At 39.6% G+C, this 27,542-nt stretch overlaps 1 protein-coding gene across 1 annotated transcript in view; it reads right to left on the bottom strand.

The window, feature by feature from the left end:
- Srbd1 (S1 RNA binding domain 1) overlaps positions 1 to 27,542 on the bottom strand; it is a 177,522-nt gene that overhangs the window by 61,280 nt on the left and 88,700 nt on the right. The window contains exons 15-16 of the mRNA XM_075955407.1: positions 18,740 to 18,831; positions 12,149 to 12,231 (exon numbers count right to left, since the gene is read on the bottom strand). Coding sequence (XP_075811522.1) covers positions 12,149 to 12,231; positions 18,740 to 18,831 — 175 coding nt within the window. The remainder of the gene's footprint in view (positions 1 to 12,148; positions 12,232 to 18,739; positions 18,832 to 27,542) is intronic.

The raw sequence follows: 27,542 nt of genomic DNA on the forward strand, positions 1-27,542 counted from the left end.
CACCTCCAGAAAAGTGAATCAACTTAAACACTGGATACGAACCACAACAGAAGAATCAGATGTGCACAGATAACAAGTAAAGCACTATAGACTTGGATAAAAGTCTCTAGTTAATCACTAACAGAAGTCTCACGTGCATGCCCCAAGTCAACTCCAAACGCCTGTTTCTCGCTGTGCAAGACACTCTGTCATTACTATTGGTGAGAGGCAGCTCAGGCCTCACTTCCTCATTCCTGGATTATGACCATAGCAAGGCTGCCACTCTGGTCCTTTGTTCTGGAAGTTTCTCCTACCGCTTCTTTTGTCCTCCTTGCCTTTGGCAGACAGGAATGAACATGTTTATATGTGCCAGTATGAACTGAGCGACCCTGACATTAAATGATCTGATGAATACTTGATAAGCTTAGCATATGAATAAATATTTGGAATAAAACAAACTTTAACAACAACAACAACAAAGGCTACAGAATTCTAAAGTATATGGAATTTATTTAATGTCTCCTAAGAAACAAAAGCACTTCCATAGCTTAATCTTCAGGCACTTTCATGTCTATTTTTCTTTGTGTTTTAAACATTTTTCTAGAAAACATATAGGTATCCTTATTTTCCAAAAGAGCATGAAGTGAAATTATTTTCCCAAGGAGACGTGGCAAGGTAAAGCCGTGATTCCCCGAGGCTGAGTTCTCCTCACTGAACCGCGCTAAAATGAGGATGGTGCCATGAGAATGTTTGTGTAATTTAAGTTTAAGACAGGCTCTGTCTGGGTAAGAATTTTAGCTTTCAGGGAAACTTTGATTAAACACACCCTGAATTGTAAGCTATTCGACTGCAAAGATGGGCATAGGTCAGAGAACATAGTTTTGTGCCCCGATACAATGATTAACTAAGAATTTTAACCTAGAATTCAAATTTCCTTTTACAAACTTAATGGTAAATTTAACATTTCCCACAAAAATGTTTCCCCCTTGTCTCCCTCTCAGTTCCAACGTGGCATTTATTGCAGGTCAAGCTCATGGAACAGACTTGACTGGACATGGTCTGCATCCTGCTGCCAACACCAGGCCTGGGTGCAGTTAATGCTAGTAACTTTTGTTAACACATCCACAAATTTGTATATGAAAAACTAAAAAGTTGCCTAAATTTGTTATCGCACATCTCTGTAAATTTCAAGTTATAAATAATGGTTGGATTACTTTTTTAAAAAGCCTGGCTGTATGTCAAACAATATCAAAGTGGGGGTGGTGGGAAAGTGGGAATGAGGGACTAGGGGACAAACTACTCAGGAAGCTTCTTGTAGCCTAGAAGAAGTACAAAGACACACACTAAAGCAAGCAGACAGAGCAAGGCAAGGTGAAAGACTAAAGATGCACTAGGGATCAAGCTTTCTCCAGGACCAGGCTTTAGAAACAGCTGTGAAATTATGCACTGAGTTGTGGGTATCTAGAAAAGTAAGACTACCAGATTTAAAAAGCAGCTCTCAAGAATAATTATTAAATCTCAGTCTTCTAGTATGTAGCAAAAAAAAAAAAAACATTATGAAGAGAAGCCCACTTTTCCTAGGTCACGTACTGTCCAACAGTGTCTCTTCCCAGACTGTTTGTCCAAATGGTTTTCTTCTACCAGTGAGAAGACATGGAGAGACCCAATTAGTATGGCTAAAACAAGCTTGCCTACTAACCAACTTCTTCTAACGTTAATTTCTACCATAGTTAGGGCTGTGGATGGCCATTACTGCAGAGGAAATCTAAAGCAGCCTGCCATGTCTGAGCACCTGGTCACTGGAACGCTTGGCTGTGATGACTGAGAGCACCAGCCCAATGCCACCCTTCCCATCCATGCTCACAGACGCTGCAGCCCACACTGCCTCTAAATGCTTCAAACTCCACAAACGAAGTTTCTCCTGCCATCGCCAGCCCTTTCCAGAAAGTATGCTATGGAGTGATCATTTCTGAAGTAAACTTAGGACTCTGAAGAGGAGCGTGGTCTCTAGTTCCCAAAGAAAAGACGAACTAGAAAAGGGATTGTTATTCTTACTTCATGAAAACTGGTGATGTCTCAGATATTAAAAGCCTTCATTTTTCTTGTCAATACAATGTCTGACTGATTTCTAATTTTTGGTCTATAAATGAGTGCTACTGGCAAATCTGGAAAGTGAAAGAGTCTTTCAAAAGGTGCTCTGGAAAGATGACCTGTTTCCACTCACCTTCTAGGCAGGTTCACATCAGCAGATTATGCTGGGAGTGGCTCAGTTCCAATGAAAACAGCCTTCCCAGCCACTCTCCGGCTGCTTATGAGTATACAACAGGAGCTTTATATGCACCGTGAGCTAGTCAGATGCTTAGGTTCCCTTCCGACCTCACTCTGTAGTACACACACTTCTGTGTGGTGCAAGGTTCTCAGCTCCTCCCACAACCACCCTCCAGCCACAAATACACACTTGTCAGGGGCTCCTGTAGGAGACTCTTCCAGGGTAGTTAGTTGTGTGCGGGCACGGCACAGGAAGGGGAAGACATCTGACGCCTGACTTTCCCCCACCCTTGTCTGGTTGTATCTTCATTTATTGAAGCCTGGAGGTGTCAATTTATTCCATCAAGACCTCTTCGGAAGTACATACAGGGGCTTAGAAACCATGAAGCTATGTTACCCACTTTCCTAATGGCCCCACACATAGATTCTCAGCCCCACCTTCCCCTTGAGGTCATTGGCAAGGACTGTTTGCTTTAGATTCAGTAAGTGCTCACAATAAAATGAAGGAAAATTTCAAGGTTAAAATTAGACAAAAAATATTACAGAAAAAAAGAATTGTTTTGTAGATAAACTTCATGCTCTGGTGTTGAAAGTTAAGGTTCACAAATCAAACAGCAGACATGTCTGCAGAGCTGGGCTTTTCCACTGCACCCTCAGTGAATCATGCTGCGGTTAGTTGAAAGTGCTGTTCACATAATAAATTAACCACCTCATTTCCTTCATCACCAAAATATACACAGCACCCCCATACAGATTTGTTTTAATAAAAGTAATAAAGCAAGCCCAGAGGTTATGGCTGTTATGACATAATCACACCTCTGAGAGTTAAAAACACTCACTTGCACATCATGCCTCAGAAAGTCTTTGCCCCTCCAACAAAACCTAACTCTACTCATACCTTCTGGGCCCATTTATTCCAAATAAATAATCAAACAAAAGACTTGGACACATCAAGAGAGACTCTTTCAATTACACATCTGAAAGCATGCAATTTTACAACTGTGCAACAAACAACTTACATGTCTGCCCTTGGTTATCACAGAATACATCTTATCCTGGTTAACAGTGTCCTGCAGCACCAAGCAAGCAGCACTCTCGCCCCCAAGCAAAGCTGTTTTCTAAAATGTCAGGCAACAGATGCTTTTCTTCCCGAGGACTGAAAAGAGAATTCTCTATAATTCCTAGCAAATGGTATTAAATATTAAGAATAGTTGAGAGGGAAAGAAAACTTTCATAAATTCATACCGTTTTCTGGGATTGATTTATTTTTCGCTCCTTTAGATTCCTCTCTGTGACTCTAGAAAGACACTGCAATGCAACTGTAGAAAGAAGGACCTGGTAGTGTCGCATGCCACTGGTGAATACATGCTATAATCAGTGTGGCCAGCTCTCCTGCACTGTGTCACATTATAATCACTTTGCAGACACAGGGTTCAGGATCATCTAACCCGTCTACATCCGAGTCGTCTCTATCGGAACATGGATTTAATGTGTGCTGTCACTATGCTACTGATGATGCCTTCTTTTGGATGCAAAATGTAACGGGATCTCAAGCAATTATAATTACCAGTGCTGTTCTTTTAAGGACCGTGACTAATAGCTTTTCACATACAGTTATGATTAATGTTTTTGAATGTACCAGATACCAAACATTCAAAATACACACTTTTACACGCTCAGTTCAGAAGTGGCCTTTTTAATATTTGCACATTTTCTCTTCTTTCTCAGTCATTAATACAATTTATAATCTTACAGTCCTTGGGTTTTCAACATCCCTCTAAGGTGCTGGGAATTTAATGCAGGACATTCCACATGTGAGATATGTATAGTACTGTACCATAACCTCTCAACTACAACCTCGTGAATATTATTTATTATATTGCAGATAGTTTTTGACTAAGATAAAAATTGTATTCAAGATTCTCCATGATATTCCTAGTTCTGACCTTCTTCAATGATCTATAAATGTGTCTCTCTCATGTACATTCCTCCTTCAGTCCTTAATTCACTGCTGATTTCCTTCTGTCACTAGGCCAACTATTCTTGTTATGGTCACCATTTTTCTTTATATTAATCTTACATTTTGAAAAGTTATTTGCCAATACATAAAAATGTACATATTAATGAAGTACTAGATGATGCCTGATCTTTGTATATATTATACTATTTTTAACCAGGTTAACTATATCTATCTCTTCAAACATCAGTTCTTTATGGTAAAAGCACTCAGAACCCCTTGCTCTTCTATCCAAAGTGTGCGGCACACAACTGTTTTCGGTGGTCTCCCTGTGTGTAGCAGTGCACAAGAAAGTCTTCTTTAATTTGAACGTTATTCTCAATAAATCCTTCCCTATCTCTTCCTTTCTGCATTTTAAACATGAAAGGCATATTTTCATCCCATTTACTCCTTGTGATGGTTCATATAATATTGATATTTGCTTCTTCCAACGCTTGGCTTACCTGACAAGAATTCCCAATTACCCTGCTACACCACAGACTCTGTAATGTGAAGTCAAGACACTAGACGCATTATGGCAATCCTATTCTGGATCAGTAGCACCTCAGGTGGGGCCTGGGAGGTTCTGAGCATGGTATCTTCCTATAATCTGGGTGCTTTCTAGAAACACAGAATCTCATTGTCCACCCCAGGTCCACTGACCCAGAATCTTGATTGTAACAAGACCTCCACAGGGATCAGCATATCCAAGATAAAAAGTATTAGAGACCAGTGCTCCTTACACTTCAGCTGACAAAACAGGCTGTAAAGGCTCGTTCCCCCCCCAAATGTCCTATCCCATAACTCTTAAAAGGGCACAAAAATGTGCACTATAAACCATTCTAAGGCAATACTAAGTAGCTTCTGAGGATCTCATAGGGCCTGGATACTAGAGTCACAAAACCTGTTGCCATGTGAGGCCCAACCCAGACCAAGCACAATAAATCTCTGAGGGGTGTGGTCTGAACTGGGTTATTCCTGCTCAACCTTAGGCTTTCTAATTCAGACTACTTCAGAGTAAGCAAAAGGGGAAGTGCTGTAAAGCTAAGAGTACAGGACGTGTGGTCAGATATGAACAGCACTCTGAAGAACGCCATCGGCGGCCCTGTAAATGAATCTTAACAGAATGGCCGGGCAAGAGCTCTACAGTTACCAAGGAGCAGAAGAATGATGTTTCATTATGAAATTCACAGAAGATGGTGTTTGTGAGAACATGCTCTCAAGACAGTATCAAAGCAAGTTCTAAAGACTATTGAATTCTGCTCAAGATTAGGTCTCAAACAAAAACATCAATATTAGCACTAGGGAAACAAATACAACCTATGATAGCATTTTTTTTATTTTTCACTGAAAAATGAAATTTTCTGTTTATATATTTTTAAAAAAATCATCTAAACTCTCACACATTTAGACATAAACATAGAAGAATTTAAAAACTGACTGAAAGTCGGAGTTCCCAAGTTAGGGCATATTTAGCATTTGACCCATTTTTTTCTGCCTATTTTTGGTAATATGATGTATTTAACCAATGTTCTAGAGTCCAGCACAGTGAAAGAGAGAGTGCACACCCTCCTGGTGTGCCTCTCTGCTTCCCCCTCCACGCTTCTTTCAAAGCGGCCATAGACTAAGCTCCTGGGCTTGTCCTTCTGTGTTTATACATGACTAGCCACAAACGGCGGTTCTGTTGGCTGTGCTTCAGCCTCATATCAGCTGTGTGCTCCTATACACGCGCCGTAACTCACCCCCATCTCCCAGTGGGGAGCTCACTGCATACAACACTGAACAGTGTAACTATACCGTACTAGTTTATCTTTCCGTTTTCCAGACAAAGGACACATGACTGCACATTTTCACCACTGTAAATAGTGTTTAAGGAACTCCTTGCACCAACCTGAGGGGACTTTTCTAGGCTATGCACTTCCAGCAACAGAAACTCAGAGTTGAACTCACCCCCAGCTTTACTGATTTCTAATAGCACTCTAAAAGGCGGCACAAACTATACACCTACAAGGAATGTACAGGATTCTCAATGTTCTCCCTGGATGTGGCCTGTCTAATTGTTTTCTGATCCAGAGAACATTTTAGATTCAGATGTAGTCTAATCTTTCCCTTTATGGTCATGTTTTAATATGACTGTTTTCAATACTCAGGTTAACTAGTTTTTAAACACTTCATACCTTAAAGTTTTATAACTCATGACGGATTTAAATGTTAATATATAAAAGTTGGAAGAAGAAATCGACATAAATGTGGTTTTACTACCAAAGTTAATGACATGCAAAGGGCAAACAAATACCAGATAAAGGAAACTAGATATGTCCCTGTTAACTCAAAGTATTACTTGTAAGAGGACCTTCAAAGAAAACTAACATTTTACACCAGGGTACTTGGGTATTATACAAAGTCTGAAAAAGAAACTGAAGCTAATATTTCAGTGCAGGAAGCTTAATTTTTAATTTACCCAGGTCTAAGAAAACAACCCAGGAGATAATTTTTATATATGAGTGCAGGGATGCCTTTATGCCAGAAGAGGGCATTAGATCCCACTACAGATAGTTGTGAGCCACCAAATTGTTGCTGGGAATTGAACTGAGGACCCCTGTAAGAGCAGCCAGTGCTTTTAACCGCTAAGCCTTCTCTCCAGTCCCAAGAGATAATTTTTAAAATTGAAAATCTGGGTAATTATTAACAAATTATAACATATGAGTTTGGCTCACACTGTTTGTCAAGGTCAATTACTTGTTTATATTCAGTTAGTTCACAGCAAGGAAAGCTCTGACTACTAGACTTTTAAATGTCTTTCCTAACTTCGTGGGCAGGACAGTCTGTGTCCTGCTTAGTCAAGGGAGGAGACTACAAAATCATTTTGGCAGGAATTTAACCTAGGTGGCTGCCTTAGTTAGGTTTCTATTGCTGTGATAAAGACCGTAACCAAAAGCAACATGGGAATAAGAGTGTTTATTTGGCATAGAGGTTACAATATATTATTGGGGAGCCAAGGCAGAAACCTGGAGGTAGTAACTGAAGCAGAGACCACAGAAGAGCGCTGCTTACTCAGCCTGCTCTGTGACAGAACCCAGGACCACCTGCCTGCCCAGGGGTGGCCCTGCCTCAGTAAGCTGGGCTCGCCTACATCAATTATTAATCACGAAAACCTGCCTACAGTCCAGGCCAAGTGAGGCATTTTCTTTTCTTTTCTTTTTTTATTTTCGAGACAGGGTTTCTCCATAGCTTTTGGTTCCTGTCCTGAAACTACCTTTTCTAGACCAGGCTGGCCTCGAACTCACAGAGGTCCGCCTGCCTCTGCCTCTGCCTCCCAAGTGCTGGAATTAAAGGCATGCGCCACCGCCGCCCAGCAAGTGAGGCATTTTCTCAGTTGAAGTTCCTCTTCCCAGATAACTATGGATTTTTGTCAAGCTGACACAAAGCAGTCTTGGCTTGGGAAGTGTTCTGTTTCACTTTTGCCTTAGTTATCAGTGCCAATAATGACAACAGTACCAATCTAAGCAAGTCACCCAGGCAACTCTGGGTGGACTCAGAAGAGTCTCACTCTGTAATGACACATTACTCAGTAGTTCAAATGTGTTTAAAAATATCTAAACAAGCTGGGTGGTGGTGGTGCACGCCTTTAATCCCAGCACTGGGGAGGCAGAGGAAGGCGGACCTCTTGAGTTTGAGGCCAGCCTGGTCCACAAGAACTAGTTCCAGGACAGTTAGGACTGTTACATAGAGAAACCCTGTCTTGAAAAAACAAAAGTCTAAGCAAATGACACCAAAAAGATGAGAAGCCTTACCTTTATAGACTTAAACAAAATGACACCTAGCAGGCCTGCAGGTTAAACTGGAAGTGTCGAGTATGTTCTCCATGAAAGAGCTGCCTGTTTTGTTTTGATTTACCTCTTTGTTTTTAGCCACAATTGATCCCACAGAGGAGAGGAGAAATGCAAATTGCTATCTGTGAGGTTCTACTAGAAAGACATGCAGCGCTATGGCTAGGTGATTTTCCTTTTACTGTGCTCTTCGCTATTCTCAGGAGTGAGGAACAAGGATGGTTTGCACAACTATCTCATTCTATAACAGCACCAATGATCTAACGGAGAGGACAGAGGGCTGTTCTGAGTCCTTGCTATTTCACCAGACACACACTTTACCAAATGCAGGTGCTAATGGGTGGGAAAAGCGCAAGAACATAGTCCCAAAAAGAAACAAAGAACCAGTAAATGGAACTTATTTAAACTTAAACTCAGGGTATGACAAGGCCAAGTTAAGCCATCATTCCCCACATCCCACACAGCCCAACCCAGGCAGCCCTGCGTCATGCTGCTCTCGCCCGGGAGTGTTTTCTTGGGAGTCGTCCCAAGCCACTTTCCAGCAAAGTCTTTAGGGGTCAATCAAGGATATGCTGTCATTCGACCACACTGGCTGTCTTGCTCTCCAGAAATAATGACAGGCATGTGTTTTTAAAATCAACTCTCCTCATTTTCTCAGACAAGAACTGGAGCACTGCCGCAAGGATTTTAGCTGCCATTAAACCAAAAGCATTTCAGTTTCCATTGAAATACCACTGGAGTTTCTGCTATTTCATCTAACTTTCTGTGAACACCTTTCATTTTCTCAGTCAGCCATGTTTATCTGGCCGTTCTTGTGTTTTAAGTCAGGATAAAATTTACAACAAAATCACAAAGTGGACCCAAATGAAAAAGAAGGTCAGTCCTACTATGATTTATTGATTTACACGGTATGAAAACTTAACATTACATGGTCCATATGCTGAGATATAGAAATAAATATGTATTTTAAAGCAAAATACATATTAATTAAAATAAAACACATATTCATTATAGAAAATCTGAACAATCTCTCATCCTATCCAGCCTGCCAGGTGCTGTCTTCTTCCACAGAAGCTCACAGCTGCACTCTGAGACCCGTTTACTGCAGCACTACCAACTCTGTGTAACTTGAAAACATCACATTAAGAGTGATTTCTCATGTAAATAAAACTTAGTGAGTTTTGTTGTTGTTGTAGTTGAGACAAGGTTTTGGTGTGGTACTCGGGGAAGTATTGAATTCTTATTAATTATCCAAGTATCTGGGGTAATAGGCACTTGCACGTTTACGTGGCTCAAAAGCCTGAACTTTTTTTAATGATGACATGCCATGGGCAGGCTCTTTATATATTTTGTATAAATGTTTCAAATAAACCAACACATAAATGCTTACAAATCAACAAAGAAATAATCTAAATTCTTAACAATAAAATATGTAAATATCATACAATACATATAAATTTATGGTAAATAATTTCCTTAATATATCATCTGGCTTCAAGCTTTTGTGTTAACTAATGACTTGTGTGTGTTTTGGACTATAGGTCCACCAGGCCTTTTCTATTTATTATTATTATATTAAATACACTATTATTCATGCTTAATATCTTTTAGAAATTCCTGAGTTCCACCCACTGGTGGGACTCCTTATTTTTGCAGCTATTCACAGAAATATGCATTTCCCTGGGTACAGACTCACATGCATATGTCTTTTCTGCCATCTCCTGGAATGTAGGGTGTCGACACACTGGGGTGATAGTGCAGTTAAAGAACTCAGTGCGTCGGTCTACCTTTCATTATCTGCTCAACTATGTGCACCCTGAATTAGCATGGCTACTTCCCTCAGTCTCAGATAAGTAGACTCAACTTGGATATCTCCTAGGCATCTCAAACCAACATGTTCAAGGTGGAACTAATGATCTTTATTCATAAAGTTTCTGTACCAAGGCATAAAACATGTAACAGTACACCTCTTTGAGCAAATCCCTAACAATCTCTTCCCCTACCTACCACGTAGTCCCCACGAAACACTCCTGTCTACATTAACGGCCACCAGTGTTGTCCGAGCACCATCACTCACATGGGCCAGTTATCAGCTACTTTAATCAGTTGTCCTGCTTTTCCTTGTCTCGTTCGTTCTCACCAGACTGAACAAATCATACCATTATCTTGATTAAAATTTGCCTGTGATTTCTCAGTGCTGTTGGAATAAATTCAAGGTTCTTTGAAACTAAAGACTACGTCTGAATGCCAACCTGGAGGTCAGTCCTCTACTACTAAAGACTTAAAGATAGCCTTAATGTCAAAAACTTGGTAGGCTTCCTGGGTTCCATAAATCTGAAACTTCTCTCTTTTCTCTGACCTTGAGGTGTTCCAAAACTTCATCTGCTTATGTTACAAAAACACGAGGTGGTACTCCTTAGATACCAGGTATTCCTAGTGATCCCTTAATGACTATCGTCCCCAAACAAACAAACCCAGTTAAACATCTTTTGTTAGACTTTTATTACTGTGAATAAAACCTGAGCAAAACTACTTAAGGAAAGAGATTCATTTGGCTCAACGTTTCCGGAATTTCAGTACATCATGACAGGGAAAGAATAGTGAGGCAGTGCGGTCTACCTCCCGGTGGCCAGGAAGCAGGGAGAAGCATGCCTGCTGTCTGGCCTCCTTCCTTTCTAGTTCATTCCTCTGCCCTCTAGTCTACTAGGTAGTGTCGCCCACAAAAAGAACACACTTCCCCCCCTTATTAGCCCTCTGTGGAAATGTACCCACACACACATCCCAGTGTATAACTAATCTCAAAGACATCTCTCAACTCAATCAACTATAAGTATTAAAAAAGTATAGTTACTCTACCACCAGCTATCATAAAATGCTAATACTCTCAGCTGAATCATAATCCACGTGACATGTTAATCCAAATTCTGCCACTGTTTGATTCTGGGGCACAGCATGTTAGTTGTGTTATAGTGTTAAGTAATGGGGTAGAACTGAATGATTTCTAGAGTTTCTTCCATCTCTGGTAGTCACAGATGCCATGACTTGACATAATACTTCTCTAGGAAAGAAGTACAATGCAGCACCACTTAAATTCCATGGAAACTAGGCTGGAAAATACTGTATCTCAGATCTAAGAAGTACTTTCTTGCCAGGAGGATTGCCTATATTTCCACCACTTAAGAAACTGAGGTAGGAGGATTGCTATGACTTAGAGACCATCCTAGGCTACTTACAGACTTCCAGGCCATCCTAGGCTACAGTAAGACTCTGTATCAAAAGCCAAACCAAACAACAAGGACTACTGGCCAGGCTGGGCTTGAACTTATAAATTCAAGGACTCTTCCTGCTTCACCCTCCTGAGTAGCTGGGAGTTTAAGTGCATATCACAGGAATGGTGAAGGAAAGAATTTCAACAAAAAGGAGAATAGTTTTGACACGAGTCTCCTGGACTCCATGTACCATAAGTTCTCTGTATGATTCTTATGTCACCAAGGATCCAACTTGCCAAGGTTTACTGCTGTCCTCAATCATTCAGTGCATACATACAACTTCAAGACTTGAAAATACAGTATCTACAAAAACCACAATGACGATGTCATTGGAGCAACAACTATTGGAGCGAGACTTTAGACTGTTCTGGGTCAAAACAGAAAACTAATAATGACCAAATTGAAATGAATGCAGAAAAGGTCACAGTAAATATCAGAGGTTTCTCCTGGGAGACCAGAAACAAGCAAGAGTTTATTCTGATTTAAACAAAGAGCCACACAGCCCAATGGTCCACAGTACCTCCATTTTTAGAACAGAGTTAAAAAGACCACCATGCCTGGCTTAATGCTATCAAAGTCTTTAAATCTGATTATGGACGATTTTAAAACCTGATCAAAATAATTAAGAAAAAAAAAAGGAAAGTAGTCTCTTTCCCTGAGAGTTGAAACTTTTATTACCTTCCTATCAACTGCATAACTTTTGAAAATGAAAATCTACTTCCAGTAATGGTTAAATATAATGCCAGGTTTAAGCACACTCTTTGTATTGCCAAATTTCAAAAATTAAATGATCCACATTGCTTTACCTGGTACATTCCGACTCCAATGTGCTTCGGCTCAATTTTCACTAGCTCAGCTAATGGATCTTGAACACGCCTTGCTATGGAAACTGAAAAAAAACAACAACACAGAATCAGAAAACAAGTATGACTTAATGTAAAAAACAGTACTCAGATCATTACTTAGGTTATGTCCTTATGACACAAATACTTAACCTATCCCTCTAGTGCCCACCTCCAATTCCATTCAGCATTTCAGACCTAATTACATCAGCAGGGCTACAGGCATTATTTATTATTTTTGAGTCAAGGTCACCTTCTGTGGCCTTGACTGACCTGGAACTTACTACACGCCAGGATAATCCTCCTGCCTCGGCTCCTAAATGCTGAGATTGTAGATATGAGCCACCACACCTGGCTAAGACCCCAGGCATTATCAAGACACACACAGAAAGGACTACAGATTAAGAAAAATAAACAAGCCGGGCGGTGGTGGCGCACGCCTTTAATCCCAGCACTTGGGAGGCAGAGGCAGGCGGATCTCTGTGAGTTCGAGGCCAGCCTGGTCTACCAAGGGAGTTCCAGGACAAGCTCCAAAGCTACAGAGAAACCCTGTCTCGAAAAACCAAAAAAAAAAAAAAAAACAAAAAAAAAAAAAAAAAAGAAAAATAAACAAAATATTTTGCTCCTGTTCTCATACAATTATCTCTTCATTCTTTAAATAAAGCTTAGGTAGTAGGGTGCTTCTTGCTTTAAAGAGTATGGGGATATTTGCTTCAAATAATCTTACATTGCTACCAATATGACACAGCTAATATTCTTATTAAAAGTAGATTGGATGTTAATAATAAATGGATGTTAGAATATTAAAAGGCAACCATGCTATGCTGGTTAGTAAATACATTTGGGTGATTTAAATATGGCTGTAGGGTATACTGAGTCTGCTCTGGAATCTACCCACTTAACCACACTCCTTTCCACACATCACAATTCATCACCAAGAAACCTAAGTATGGAAGCCTACTGCTATAGAAGCGTCCTAAAATACATACATATAAGGAAGCAATCTAAACGGAGTTACCAAATAATAGGGGAGTTGTTGTGCTAACAAGACCTATTTTGCCACCAAGGATAATCTCTGGGGCCAGGAAAGGGTTACATCTTGTTGAATCATGACCAAAGGGGTCCCATGAAAGCCTCCAGACATCACAGGTACTGCCCAGGCTATTGGGTACTTTCACATCCTCATGGTAAGGCCCTATTGCTGAAAACAACACTTGCCTATGTCATCTAACATGGAGAAGTCCAGCTGGTGTCTAACTAAAAGCTTGCCCCCCTGCTGACTAGTATTAATGGGACTGGAGGGTACCCTGCATGCTACTCGAGAAGAAAGGTAATAATCAGTATCTCTCAGTTACAGACACTACTATCTAACACAGTGATGTGACTACAAGATGCACTGGTGTGACAGCTGCACACGTGTTATAGGAGTAACCAACTTTATGATTCAATTAAAAGCCCACTCCGTGAGATGGAACCCATACCTGGAGCCAAGAACCTGAAACTAGGAAGGTCATGGGCCCTAGGGGAAAACCTACTACTGTTATTCTGCTAAAAGAATATGGCAATGAAATGACCCCTACTGATAGACTATGTCCATAGATCAGCGTCTTCCTCAACTCTCATCAGAGAAGCTCCTTCTTGCAGTAGATGGGAACTAACATAAAGACCCACAACTGGACAATGTGCAGAGAATGAGAGACTTTGGAGCACTGAGTCCAAAATAGGATGTCTTCATCAAAGCCCTCCACTTAAGGCTCAGAAATCTATGTGGAAGAGGAAGCAGAAAGACTTTAAGAGCCAGAGATAATGAATTATTCCAAGTAAACAGTTTAAACAGTATCTTCCAGACACAACAGGTCTGATATACATACAAACTCACAAAGATTGTGCCAACACTCACAAGACTTGCACAGGTTCAAGCCAGATTGGGCTCAGCAATGAGAGGGGGTGGAGTGCACATGGACCTCTAACCAAGAGGCTATCTTCATTTGATGCCCATTGTCAAAGGAAAAGCCAGTTTTTTCCAAAGGAATCTCACTAGGTATATTTACTGCACCTCAGAGCAGGCCCCCAAGCCCAGGAGTAGTTAGTCAAAATAAAACAAACATTACTTTGTAGACTTTTTTTAAAATATCATTTTGCTTTGAGCATTTTTAAACCTTTTGCTTATTTTGATTTCCAGTTTTGGAAACAACTTTTGTGTTTTTGTTTGTGTTTGTTTTTTTTTTTTCAAAGAGAGAGAAAGAACATGAAGCTGGGCAGGTAGGGTGGAGAAGATTTTGTAAGAATTGGGGGATGGAAAAAAAATAATTAAAATATATTGTATGGAAAGAATTTATACAAAAATTAACTTCAAACATTCTTTCATCTACATCATGATTTTTATTCAACTACTTTGTTATCAGCTCTTACCAAACATTCACAAAATTTTATATCTAATCTAATTTGTAAGACACTCTTAGAAGGGAAAGACTCTAATTCTTATGAATACAGGCCTGAGAAAACTTAAAATATTGGGAAGTACTATTATAAATTCAATAAAAAGATATAAATGATGATAGTAAGGGATACTGTGACATGAAGTTAAGCACTAGAGTAGTGGGTCTCAACCTGTGGGTTACAATCCCTTTGTGGGTTCAAAGACCTTTTCACAGGAGCTTCATATCAGATATTTACATTATGATTCATAACAGTAGCAAAATTACAGTTATGAAGCAGCAACAAAAATTATGTTGGGAGTCACCACAAGATGAAAAAATGTATTTAAAGAGTCACAGCATTAGGAGGGTTGAGAACCACTGAATTAGTAAACAGTCTTTAAACTTTGTCTTATTATCTAATAATATTAAACAGAAGTGTTGAGGTGGTTTGAATAAAAATGGCCCCCATAGGTTAATAGAGATTGGCACTATTGGGAAGTGTGGCTTGTTGGAGTAGCTGTGGCCTTGTTAGAGGAAGAGTGTTAATGGGGGTGGGCTTTGGGGTTTCAGAAGCCCAAGCCAGGCCCAGTGTCTCTTACTTCCTGCTGCCTGCTGATCTGGATGTAGAATTCTCAGCTCCCTCGCCAGCACCATGTATGCCTGTGTGCTACCATGCTTTCCTCCATGATGATAATAGACTAAATCTCTGGACTGTGGGCCAGCCTCAATGAAATGTTTTCCTTTTTAAGAGTTGCTGTGGTCATGGTGTCTCATCAAAGCAATAGAAACCCTAATGAGACAAGAGTTTGTTTCTAAAGTCAAACATTCATCTCATTTTATCACTTTCCTTCTCATTAGAAAGTATCCTAGTTAGTTTTTTGTCAACTTAATACAATGCCTCAAGTAGAGTGGACTGTAGGGCATTTTCTGGATTAATGACTGACATGAGAAGGCCCAGTTCACTGGAGATGGTGCCACTCTAGGGAGGTGATCCTGGGTTCTATAAGAAAGCAGACCGAGCAAGCCAAGGGGAGCAATCCAGGAAGCTGCATCTCTTCATGGCCTTTGCATTGGCTCCCACCCACCCCCTGGTTCTTTGTTAACTTAGCTTTATGTTTTCAGGTTCCACTCATGGCATGACATGTCTTAGTGCTTCGCCCTTTTTTTTTTTTTTTTTTTTTTTTGGTTTTTCGAGACAGGGTTTCTCTGTGGTTTTGGAGCCTGTCCTGGAACTAGCTCTTGTAGACCAGGCTGGTCTCGAACTCACAGAGATCCGCCTGCCTCTGCCTCCCAAGTGCTGGGATTAAAGGCGTGCGCCACCACCGCCTGGCCTGCTTCACCCTTTCTATGGTTGTGTGGAAACAATGCATTTCCTTTATGTAGTCCTCGCTGGTGGACATCTGATTGTTCCCAGCTTTCGGCTACTGTGACAGGTGGTACAGAGCACTGGTGTTTAAGTAATGGCTTGAGTTCTTCTTTTCCATGTTTGAGTACATACCAAGGAGCACAATTGTCAAATCATGTAGGACTTCTGTTTAAACTGTTCTCATCACTTTTTAAACAGACTTTCAATCAACCCTCTTCCTTTGGACCCTTCCCAATATACTTCCAAAGGTGCCCACAACACTCCTGAGTCAGCAGGTGTGCCACAATCTTCTGGTTATCTGTCTGTGTGTGTTCTAGTATGCTATCTGCTGTCTTAAGATTCAACATGGTGGGAGCTGGCTCGCTCACTTATGTCTCGTCTGGTTTCAGGTTTCAAAACTTGCGTCTCTCTCATCTCATTCTTTCTGGCCCTTGTTTTTATCTGTTCATGTTTCTATCATTTTTTTAAAAAAGAATTTCAGAAATAAGGGAAAGAAAGAAGGCAATATTCACTCTCCAGTGTTAACTCAGAAATCTACTAGTTCTATCAACTGAATGTTAATCCTTCTCATTTGCTTTACTGTGGGGGATATAAACATTTAATACAAGAACAACTGTTTTCAATACACTGATAAGGATGTCATTATGATGGTTATTTCAGATACATTTTAATACTTTTAAAATTGTTATAATTCTGTTATATTCTAACACAGCAAATTTATAGAGAGTTTATATAAATCTGTTTTCAGTTGCTACAACAAAATTCCTGACACTGGGTCACTAATTAAAAAAAAAAAGCTCATTCAAATTCAATTCACAGTTGTAGAGTTAGAAAGGCTAAGATTGATTGGCCTCATCTAATTTGGCTTCTGGTAGAAACTGAATGGATTATGGCATGGAATAAAGAGAAAAACCACATGCTGAAGGGGTAGAGAACAGTGTGGCCTCTTAGGAAAAGCTGTCTGTCCATTCTGAAGGTGATAGCTTTATGGTTCAAACACCCAGGACTAGGCCCCAATTCTCTAGGTAAGGGTCAACCATCTATCAACAGTGCCATGATAGGGACTGAACTTCAATCATCTTAATCTGGTCAGAAACTACATCTAAAGTATAAAAGTGGTTAGAGGTCTGAAAGGAAATCATCCTGGGTGCAGATTACCAGGAAACAGCAAGATGTTGGGCAAAAATGAGGCATGAAAAGGAAGTGGGCCCTAGGAACCAAGACTGGAGTCTCTAAGCTACTTAGACTATTTCCTTAAAGGACATACTTTGAAGACTTAAGTGTCTTGATAAAATGCTTTGAGTTGGAATAAATCTCATCACTTTCCGCATAGATGCAAGCTGAGCTAGCAGGAAGGTGTATCTGCAGTGAGTTACAGACTGAAGACACAGCTGGTTACACTCTCACATCAGAGTCATAGAAGCAGGCTGAGAGCGTCATCTTTTTCTAATCTTCTCTCTTCAGAAGGCATTAATGGACACTGTAATCTGGTTTTCACCTGTAATTCTAGCACACTTGTGCACCTGCATAGCTCAGTAATTAGGATAAAATATCAGTTTCTTGAGACGTGGGGAAGCCCAGGGAGCTATTTCCTCCCAGAAATTATGGCAAAGGTATTCTTTCCAATACTCTGTTGGAAGATAAAGCCAACTTCTAGAGTTCTTCTACTTTCTTTTTAAAACCATTCAGACATTCTACGTACAAATATTACAAGCACACTCACAAAATGTATGCCGGCTAAAGCCTTAATTTTTTTTTCTTCTGTCAAGTGGGAAGGATCTTGGTGAAGAATCAGGTGCGATGTCTCCTGCACCCTGAGTAAGAGAGATAAGAACCACACCTCCCGCACTGATGGCTATTCCCACTCCTACCACAGTCACCCACGGTACTGTTCCAAGGCAAGCTCCATGTGAGACATGGGAAGGAGGTTCAGCTGCAGTGATAGGGGAGCCACCAAAGAAGAAGCAAGATTTGAGAGGATAGTTTACCTAGGAAATTGTGTCATTTCAACAGTTATCTAAAAGAAACAACAGGGTCTTTCAGATTAAAAAAAAAATTAAACTTTGGATCAAAGCAAAAATATTTCCAGATATAGAGTTAAAAAACTAAAAGTCAATTAAAATATTTTAGGACAAAAATTAAAACATCAATTTTTAAGAAAGTAACATAGTTATTCCCTTTTACACAGAAATTTACTCTAAAATTTTATTTATACCAATTATTTTCCCTTGATGTCTCAAAGTATTTTAATTTTCAATTACAAAATTTTAACTATTCTACATCGTAGACATCAAAGCAACCAAGTACAAATAAAAGAAAGGCATGCTTTTTAAAGTAATGCATTACCATGACAGGCTCAATCAGAGACCAAGAGAGAAGATTCGGTTGCCAAGCATTTTGTAGTAAAACAAAGTCTATGTATGTTTACATTGGAACTGCATGTTTTTATATTTCTGCTACTTACTGCCAAGAAAATGCAATACTGATTATTTAATAGTAATTATATTTTCTTGGTTACTGAACTCTAGCATCTAATTTTAATAAGACTTTTGTGTTAAGTTTTCATTAATTCTAGAGTACTGCAAGGTATTTAAAAACATAAGAGCACTATTCTTCATGTTTTTCATAATTCCTAGTATTAGTTTAATGCACATGAATGTGCCAAGTCTTATAGATGTGGCGTTGCTTTTATGTAAAGTATTTAGTTGTCACATAGGCAAATGCAGACTATCACAATTCCACGCCGTGTCATGGAGCATGTCTACTCACCTGCACTCCTCAGGTTGGGGTCCAGCCCCGGCATCTCTTTGTTGGCTTCCGGGCTGACACTATAGATGGAGGCCCCTGCTTCACTGACAATACTGAGGAAACAGAAAGTGGGAACATTATTTTCCAAACGTTCCATCTGGTCAAAGAGAGTAAGTGAATGAAACTAAGCATTGCAAGAAAATACCAAGGCAAGGTGCTCTCTGCAGAGCTAAACAAAAACTACAATATCAACTATTCCACCATATAAGTAGCACTGAGATACGCTTATCTGCCTTTCTGTAGAGCAAAAACACAGGCTTACCGCTCCTGTATTTGGGAAGCACTCTTGACTGACATTTATGAATTCCACTGGAATCAATCACACTAAGCATCTTGGGAAGTATACAATTATAGGTATGGCAGTTATGTGCATGGGTGGACACACAGCAGAGGCCACTGCCATAACACTATTGTGATTACCTGGTTCTAGTTAACATACAAGAGAGAGAAAGGTCAGATGGGTCAGCATCCTATCAGGAGGTTCAGAGCCATTCTTAGAGCAAACCTGAAGCTTTCACTTCGGGCAGGCACTCAGGCATCAGCTCATCATTTCCTCACTCAATGCACCACACAAACCACACTTCTCCTGTCTCCTGTGGCTCCAAACTTCATACACCACAAAGAGAACAACCTCGCAGACACCACTGGTACAGTGTTTGACCAAACATTTTAAATTGGAGTTCTCGTTTAAGACATAAAAGCAAAGAAACACTATTTACTTTTCAGCACCCAATAGACCCTCAGCTGTGTCACATGACCACCCACATGTGAGGATTCAGAGAGAATCATGTCAGTGTATTTATTCTTCTTTTAGCGACCTCTCTCATTCTGGGTTCCGCAAATTCCACTTCAACCATCTGAGACAAATTTTGATAATGTTTAACATATTGCCCTTTGCTATTAACCAAACACTGATAAATCAAAGGGAAAACTCTAGATTGAAATGTGACAACTGTGAGTCACTAACACTTGAGATTATTCTAGAGCAGCAGTTCTCAACCTGTGGGTCTTGACCCCTTTAGGGTTAAGAGTTCCTGACATGCTACATTATGATTCATAACAGTAGCAAAATTACAGTTATGAATTAGCAATGAAGTGATTTTATGGTTGAGGGTAAGCACAACATGAGGAGCTGTATTTAGGGCCGTAGGAATCAGGAAAGCTGAGAACCACTGTTCCTGAGAGTCTGAAGACAGGAAACAGAAGCACTGCTGTTGGCAAGCATGGCTGATGTTCGTTCCCTAGGAACACCACCACGAGGATAGTGTAAATGGTAGCAGAGCAAACATTTTCTGAAGCACAAAGCCAAGTCCTCCACAGAAATAAGCTTAGTGAGTCAGGTCCTATTTATAGGTAGGCAACGTGCTCAAGGTCACTGCTGAGGAGCCACCGAGCAACCATGCTGGGTCTGTATCCTACCCTGCCTGGTCCCCAAGGCTGAGCTCTGGACCCCCGCAGCTGAGGGGACTATACTACTCTCATTGACATGAGAGTCCAGCTCTGTCAGCGCCTTTCCTAAGATCCACTGTCTTAACAACAGGTCCCTAAGAACTCATACCTTCATCTAGGTATGCTACATCTTCACCTAGAACCCAAACAAAAACTGAGTTTGTTTTCTTTAGAACTTAAACCATGTCCAAGATCAATGAAATTCCTTAGCTTGAGTAAGTTTAACCTAAGAGAAAATTGTGCTTTTTCCCTCCAACGTAAGATCTAGATTATCCTCATCTTCTACTGCATACTGATTAAAGATAAAATGCAGCATTAAATAAAGTGAAGAAAACACAGGCCGGTGAAGTAGGTTGGCAGATAAAAGCATTTGTCACCAAGCTTGAAGAACAAACTGAGTTCGACGAACTCAACTGCCAGAACTCACAGAGAAAAAGGAGAGAAGTGGTCCCTGAAAAACGGACTCTGACCTTTACTAGCGAGCCAAGGCACACGTGCCTGCATGTTCTCACAATAATAATAAATAAAACTTAGAAATGTAAGCCCCATGAACTGAAGGATCTTGATGTGGCCCAGAAAGATGAAGCTAATGTCACACATATTAGGAGGGACGTCACGTTCATTACAGCCATTTGTAACTGAATGACCACACAGTGAGCAGTAGTTTAGTGAAAGTTACATTTGAAATGCTTGTGTTTATGCATACTTTGCCCTAGAAAAATGGGTAAAACTACCACAAGAGAACACTACTCAGGGGCCAGCTATGGAAAGCACCATTTCAACACAAACCAAACTATCCTAATGAAGTCCTTTCTAAAAAATTTTAACTATTGATGAGCTCCAGCCTGAACCCATTATTAAAAGAAAATATTTTTAAAAAATCTTTCTACAAATGTACTTTATATCATTTCCAGAAATTTCCAAAGTTATAACTATTTTTATATCATTTCCAGAAATTTCCAAAGTTATAACTATTTAAGTGAAGGGAACTTAAATGGTAAATTAAAATTTTAATTAACTGTGGCCTTTACTAGTACGGTACCTGAGAATTTACCAAATGATTCACTGTCTCTTGAAGGTTATAATTCTCAACAAACTGAGGGGAAACCGTTGTAAAGAAAAGTACTCAGATAATAAATATTCCTCCAAATTCCATACTGCCACTTCTTTTAAACAGAGGAATACAAAACAGATGTGACACACTGCACCCAAAGATTTTCAATTAACATTAATATTAAATCAATACAAAATGTAGAAATTTTCATGTGTCATACTTACTGAATGGGCCCAATAAACAGTTAAGTACTAATTATGGATCATAAAGCTAAATAATCTAGACAAAGAGAAACTTCAACACTGATTATTCCAATATAAAACATATACACACCTAAGATGTGTATGTGTCTAAGATCAAAACAAATCAGAGTGGTGATAATTTTTCCAAGAGAATTTGCTGAGAACAGAAGCTATAATTTCCCTCTCCCACTGTTTCATTCCTGTTTCAAGTTCAAGGGCACACACTCAACAACAGAGTGCGTGTCAGATTTATCAGACATCCTGTTTAAATTCCGTCTCCCAGTCAACTACAGGGAATTATCCCAATGGTCTGTCAAATTTAGAAATATGAAGAAAATAACATTGAACTTTGTAAAAGTATCATGTGTAAGTATGTACTGAGAATTTTATTTAAAAAGTAAGTTTCTCTCCAGCATAAACCAGTAATAAAATCATAGCAATTTGATTAGTTTATATATTTGACCATAAAGTCAACAGGAGTAACAGAAACTTACTATGTGGAGTATTTTAGGAGAGAAAGTTGCACATGAACTAACACTTTAAGAATCTCACAGTGAAGATCCTTTGAAATATACAGCTAAGACAAGCACCTAAATGGAGACATTTGACATCTTGAGCTTGTAATACACAAAGGAATATTTTAGAAGCCAACGTGGAGTTACATTTCCCCAGAACCGCATGCTATTATGATGATTCTCTAGAATTAAATAGGTCATTTTAGAAATATTTTACCTAAACCCTATTTTAGGGTCTTCTGTGTCTTTTAATATTTTTTAAAAATCAAGCCATACGTTCACACCCTAAAAAGTCAGACATCTACAATATAGAAACAATTACGTTCAATTCACTAAAAAACTTCTCCCAAAACTCTACGTAATAATACTGTATTTTTTGATTCCTCTAGAAAATTCAATGATGGTGTTTATATAAAATAGATCATAAATCAGCAGCTGATTCTTTTCTTAAAGAGTTACTTCAGTTTCAGAATTGAAACCTTTCGGCTCTAACATGACGGACTGTTTTGATAAAATCTTGAGAGCACTTGTCTTAGCGACTCAGATAGTAAGAGAATGTGGAGCCTTTTGCTTTCTTCTTTACAGACCCAAGATGAAAAAGTGAGATCTTCTTCATAAGGAAAGCTTGGGTTGTTAGTTTTTCCTGGAGCTACTAACAGTTTTCACATTCATTAGAGAGGCTACACGAAGCCTCGGCATGAATTTCTTCCTCTTTCCCCATTTTCCAAATATGAAAATAGCTTTGCTGCTTCCTCTGATGTTTAAAATAAATCACTTGCTTTCTTATGTTAGTGGAAGAATTTAATTCAAAAGTAATTTGCTTAAATTAAAAATGTAGTTACTGAGATTACAAAAAAAAAAATCAGCCAGGGCATGATTACTCCGTTAATACAGAGTGCTGTGTTTCTAATTGGTCCTAAGACTGTGGTTCCTTCTTTTTGTATCATACCTCTGCCATGCTGAAAAGCTAGCATTTCACTCAAGTCTTCAAAACAATTTTTCTAAATGCAGTTCTTCTGAGACTGGAAGCATCCATAGAGAAACTGAATGCGTCCATGAATCTCAGTCCGGGGAAACACAAGGTCTCTGATTTTGTGCCTTCTCTTGGGCTCTTTTCCTGCTGTTTCTCTATCTGATCCAACGTCACTCTGGTAGTTTTTATTTTATCTTAATTCTATTCTATTTATTTTATTATTATCCCTAAAAAAATACTAACAACAAATTGATTCCTTGTTCTGGCCATGAAGTAGTCTACTATGAAGTATGAATGGATGGGTAGTGGCTTCTATTTTAAAAATAGGTAATAAACCCAAAACTCAAGCTGTACAAACAGAAGGGCTCCAGGACTTGATGCTTAAGGAATACAGCCAAGCTCCTTTAAATCCCTTTACTTACGGGAGCTTACCATTTCGGAGAGCTCTAGATCACTAGTTTGTCATTTTGAACACAAAGGCAACTTAGTCGGACATGGCAGTACACACCTATAACTTCAGCACAGGGGAGGCTGAGGCAGGAAGACCACAAGTCAGTCTAGGCTATGTAGGGAGACTCTCTCTCAAACCCCAAACAAACAAACAAACACAGGCAATCTGTTTATGATCAGGAAGATGGTGGGAGAAAAACTCAAACACTGGTAAGGACATTTAACTATAAAGCTTGGTGATAAAAACTTGAGCTAAAGTTATAAAAACTATCCTTTCTTCTTGACTTAGCAATAATTTTAGAATTTATATGAAACAGATTAAGAAACATAAAGAAATTAAACAGCACTGTTCATAGTCTAAAAGCAACCAAAACTAAATGAAAATCAAAATGCTTATCATTTAAAGGGTACAATGAATGGCAAATTAAGTTGTCAATCAAAATTATTGTCTAAAAGATTAGACTTCATGTAAAATATTCATGATAAATTATTAAATGAAAAACTAACAAAAAAAACTGTATGGCCATAAAAAAATTGAGCTTTAAAGTATATGTATAAACAAAAAGAAAAAGCTTCATGTACTATGTGAATAGTACCTAAACAGAAATTATTTCTTTTATTTTCTGCAATAGCCCAGTAATATTTAATATGTAATTTTTTTTAAAAAAAAAGCTTAAAATTTAAGTATAATTTCTAAGTGATAAGGAAATCTGCTATTATGGATAATATTTTTAAAAACTGCCAGGTTTTAAAATATTCTACTTCAACTTAAATCTGGACAGACAATATTTTGTTGGTAATAACCTCTGAACGTCACCTTTAGATTATTGTAAACATGATATTTTAATGGCTGCATAAAAGGAAGGTAACTGAGCAGAAAACTCATATTATCAGTTTTACACACAGGCCAGGTGGGAAGCAAATGCATGAAGAAAACTTTAACAGCAAGGACAAGTTATACAGACCTAAGTGTCCATCACATCTTATCCTTCATGATCTCACTGCTTACAATAGTAAAAACGAATATCCATTCAGAAGCACACCAGGAAGACATGTGTGTGAAGAAAGCAGCAAGGGTAGAAAAGGAAAGAAAATACATCTTATCTCCACACCTTATCGTCACATTTCAACAGCATGGCACGGCTGCCTTTGTCTTTAGGTGTGTAACACTAGCACCATCTGGTGGCGGGCAAGCCAGGGGCACCTCTTCAGTTACCAAAGTCTTTAGCAGTATTTCAAAGAAGGACATTTTCCTGAGACCAGCATTAGCAACGGTACAGTTACCATGCAGAGGACCCACAGTAAGTCTGGGTGGATTTAGAGTCTACCAGCCATGAGACCTCCATGTACTCCCAGATTGATAGCCTATCAATTGCCTACAGAGCAATTTCAATACAACTGAGCTCTGCCTTATTCTCCTGCAGTGTCTCACTGCACAGTGAATGAAAAGCATACTTTCTAGGCAAGAAGAAGCCTAAGGAAGGCAGATCACAATTAATTTAACAACTACCAAGCAGAACTTGAATGTGGAGTTTGAGTTCCTCGGAGCACTAGCAATCAATCTTCTCCCACTATTCACAAACAAAACATCCACTAAAATAGAATAAACCAGAAAAGCTAGGTACTGTGCTCAAGCCTGTCATTCCAACACTTGGGAGGTGGGTACAAGAGGCACAGGAGCTGAAGCTTTAGCCTTGCTACCATGGTGAACCAGAGCCGTCTAAGCCTCATGAGACTGTCTCTATAGGGTTCAGAGAAACGGTTCAGCAGGTAGAAGAGGTCAGTTCGCAGTGCCTACATCAGACAGCTCACAATGCTCCAGGGAATCTGATAGCCTCTTCTGGTTTACAGGCACCTTTTGCACGGTATGGACACTACACCAACACACATGAATAAAAATAAAATCTATTTTTTAAAAGAATCAAACAAAAACCCTGCATTCACATAAAGACTGACTCTCCTGTACAGCCTGTTTCTGTTCAGAGAAGCAACTGCACCGACACCTCACAAAGTGTTAAACACCTTCTCCTACTAGTGAGTCAAAGACTGAGACCAAATGCCAGTTGGGGAGCAAACCACCAGAACTGAAAGTCTAAGGAGGTGGAGAGCTTGTCCCTATTGCTAAGTTGAGATCCTCCTCTGAGGCACCAGCAGTTGCAGAGATGTACGGCACAAACACAAAGTACTTCTGTTTCTTATGTGTACCGTCCACAATAAGTAGGACAATTCTTCTTCCAATACTTTCATCATCATCTTTCATTTTCAAAAATATTTCACCCAACCCCCATCTGTATGATATACCAACATAAAATCGCTATACAAAAGTCCATGGCACCACTCAGCAAGTCACAGGACCAGCTATCAGGCTAAGCAAAGGCCCTGCTGAATGTGGGACAGGAAAAACAGCTTAGTTATCTTTGGAGAAACTGTAGCAGAACTACATAGCTCCAGGGTCATCATGGACACCATACAAAAACTCAGAGGGCAGGAAGCCCTGAAGGCTTCAGAATGTTCTAACTCTATCATTGAAATGTTCTTGACTTCTGTGAAAGTCCTCCCCACATCCAAAAGTATGCTGACCCTCTTGATTTACAGTTAACTCAGAAACAGTAAATTCACATGCACTCAATTTATACCTACTCTTAATAAAGATTAGCCGCATTTTCTTATTCTGATTGGATTTTAATTTACAGAGATGACTCTGAATGTTCACTGAGAATGACAATTTTTTTAATGAAGGGAAGTCTGCTTCATTCATTCTTTTTTTTAATCTTAAATATATGTCTTGGCTAATTTGCTTGTTATTGTGACAAAACACCCCGTCAAAAGCAGTTAAAGAGTTTGTTTCGGTTCTCGGCTTGGGGATGCAGCCCCTCAGGAAGGAGCAAATCCTGGCAGCAGGAACTAGAGGCAGCTTAGCAGCAGTCTGCAGCCAGAGAAGGAAGGGCTGCACATTCCCTGCTCGCTTCTATGGAGTCCTGGACCCGAGTCCAGGGATGGTGCTACCCATTGTTAGGTGTGGTTTTCCCGTATCAATTAACCCAACTAAGAGAAACCATCATAGATAATCCCTTGAGTCAGAGTCTACCCTTGGTAAAATAATCCCTCACAGGCATGCCAGAGGCTACCCTCCAAGGTGACTCTAGATCCTGACAACCTGACAATCAGTATTTACCATTTATAACATCAGTGGAAATTTGTCTACTAATAAGCATATGAAATCAGACTGCTATCGTCATTCTCAATGAAACTTATTCCAAAATGTTCTTTATTGAGTATCCAGATTTTTTAAAAAAATCATAATCTTAGACAAACAGAGAGAACATAATACTCTATCACTCAAATAAGAGCTCAATAACCTAATGCTATGGAGTTAAGGCTCTGACTAAAACAAGAAAAGCAACCCCTGAACAAACGACAGGGAGAGACACAGTCAGAGGGCGAGTGTACACTCATGCAGCCAGCGCAGCACTGGGGACGTGAGGTGGACAACCAAGAGTGAGGACGAGGCAGCCTGGGCCATAACTGAAGCTACGTCTGAAGAATAAAACACATGAAAGGGGGCCCTTGAAAAGAGAGATATGGCGGGAGATAGAAAAAAAGAGTTTGCAATAAATAATAACCCCGATCTCTCACTTGCAGTTAATGAAGTTTTAGAGGTAACAATGGTTGCGCCACGCTCTTTAACACTTTCCTAAGTGGAAGTGTTCACAATCATGATTTCACAGACAAGTGACCTGAGTTTACTATTTCCATGCTTTGGCTCCCACATCTCCTTTGCTCCCCTCTTTTAAAGCTGTTTTATCCTATCTAACATTTCTACTTCCCCACAAAAGGTTAGCGAGGTCACAGGTGAACATTGAGAAGCCCCAAGATAAGCAATACTGCAAGTAAAAATCCAACCTACTGCCCTCCAAGAGCATCCAGGTTGGATTTCCAGGCCCTTCTGGTTCCCCAGCCAATGCTGCAAAGAGCCCCCATAGCACATGCCATGTGTAAGATCTACTGCAGATCAACCTTCTTTGTAAGTGGAGTTTTGAAACAGCCTCAGACTGAAGGGAAGAGAGAATGGAAGCCCAGC

The sequence above is a fragment of the Microtus pennsylvanicus genome, chromosome 21 (assembly GCF_037038515.1).
Source record: "Microtus pennsylvanicus isolate mMicPen1 chromosome 21, mMicPen1.hap1, whole genome shotgun sequence".
Classification (NCBI taxonomy): Eukaryota; Metazoa; Chordata; class Mammalia; order Rodentia; family Cricetidae; genus Microtus; species Microtus pennsylvanicus.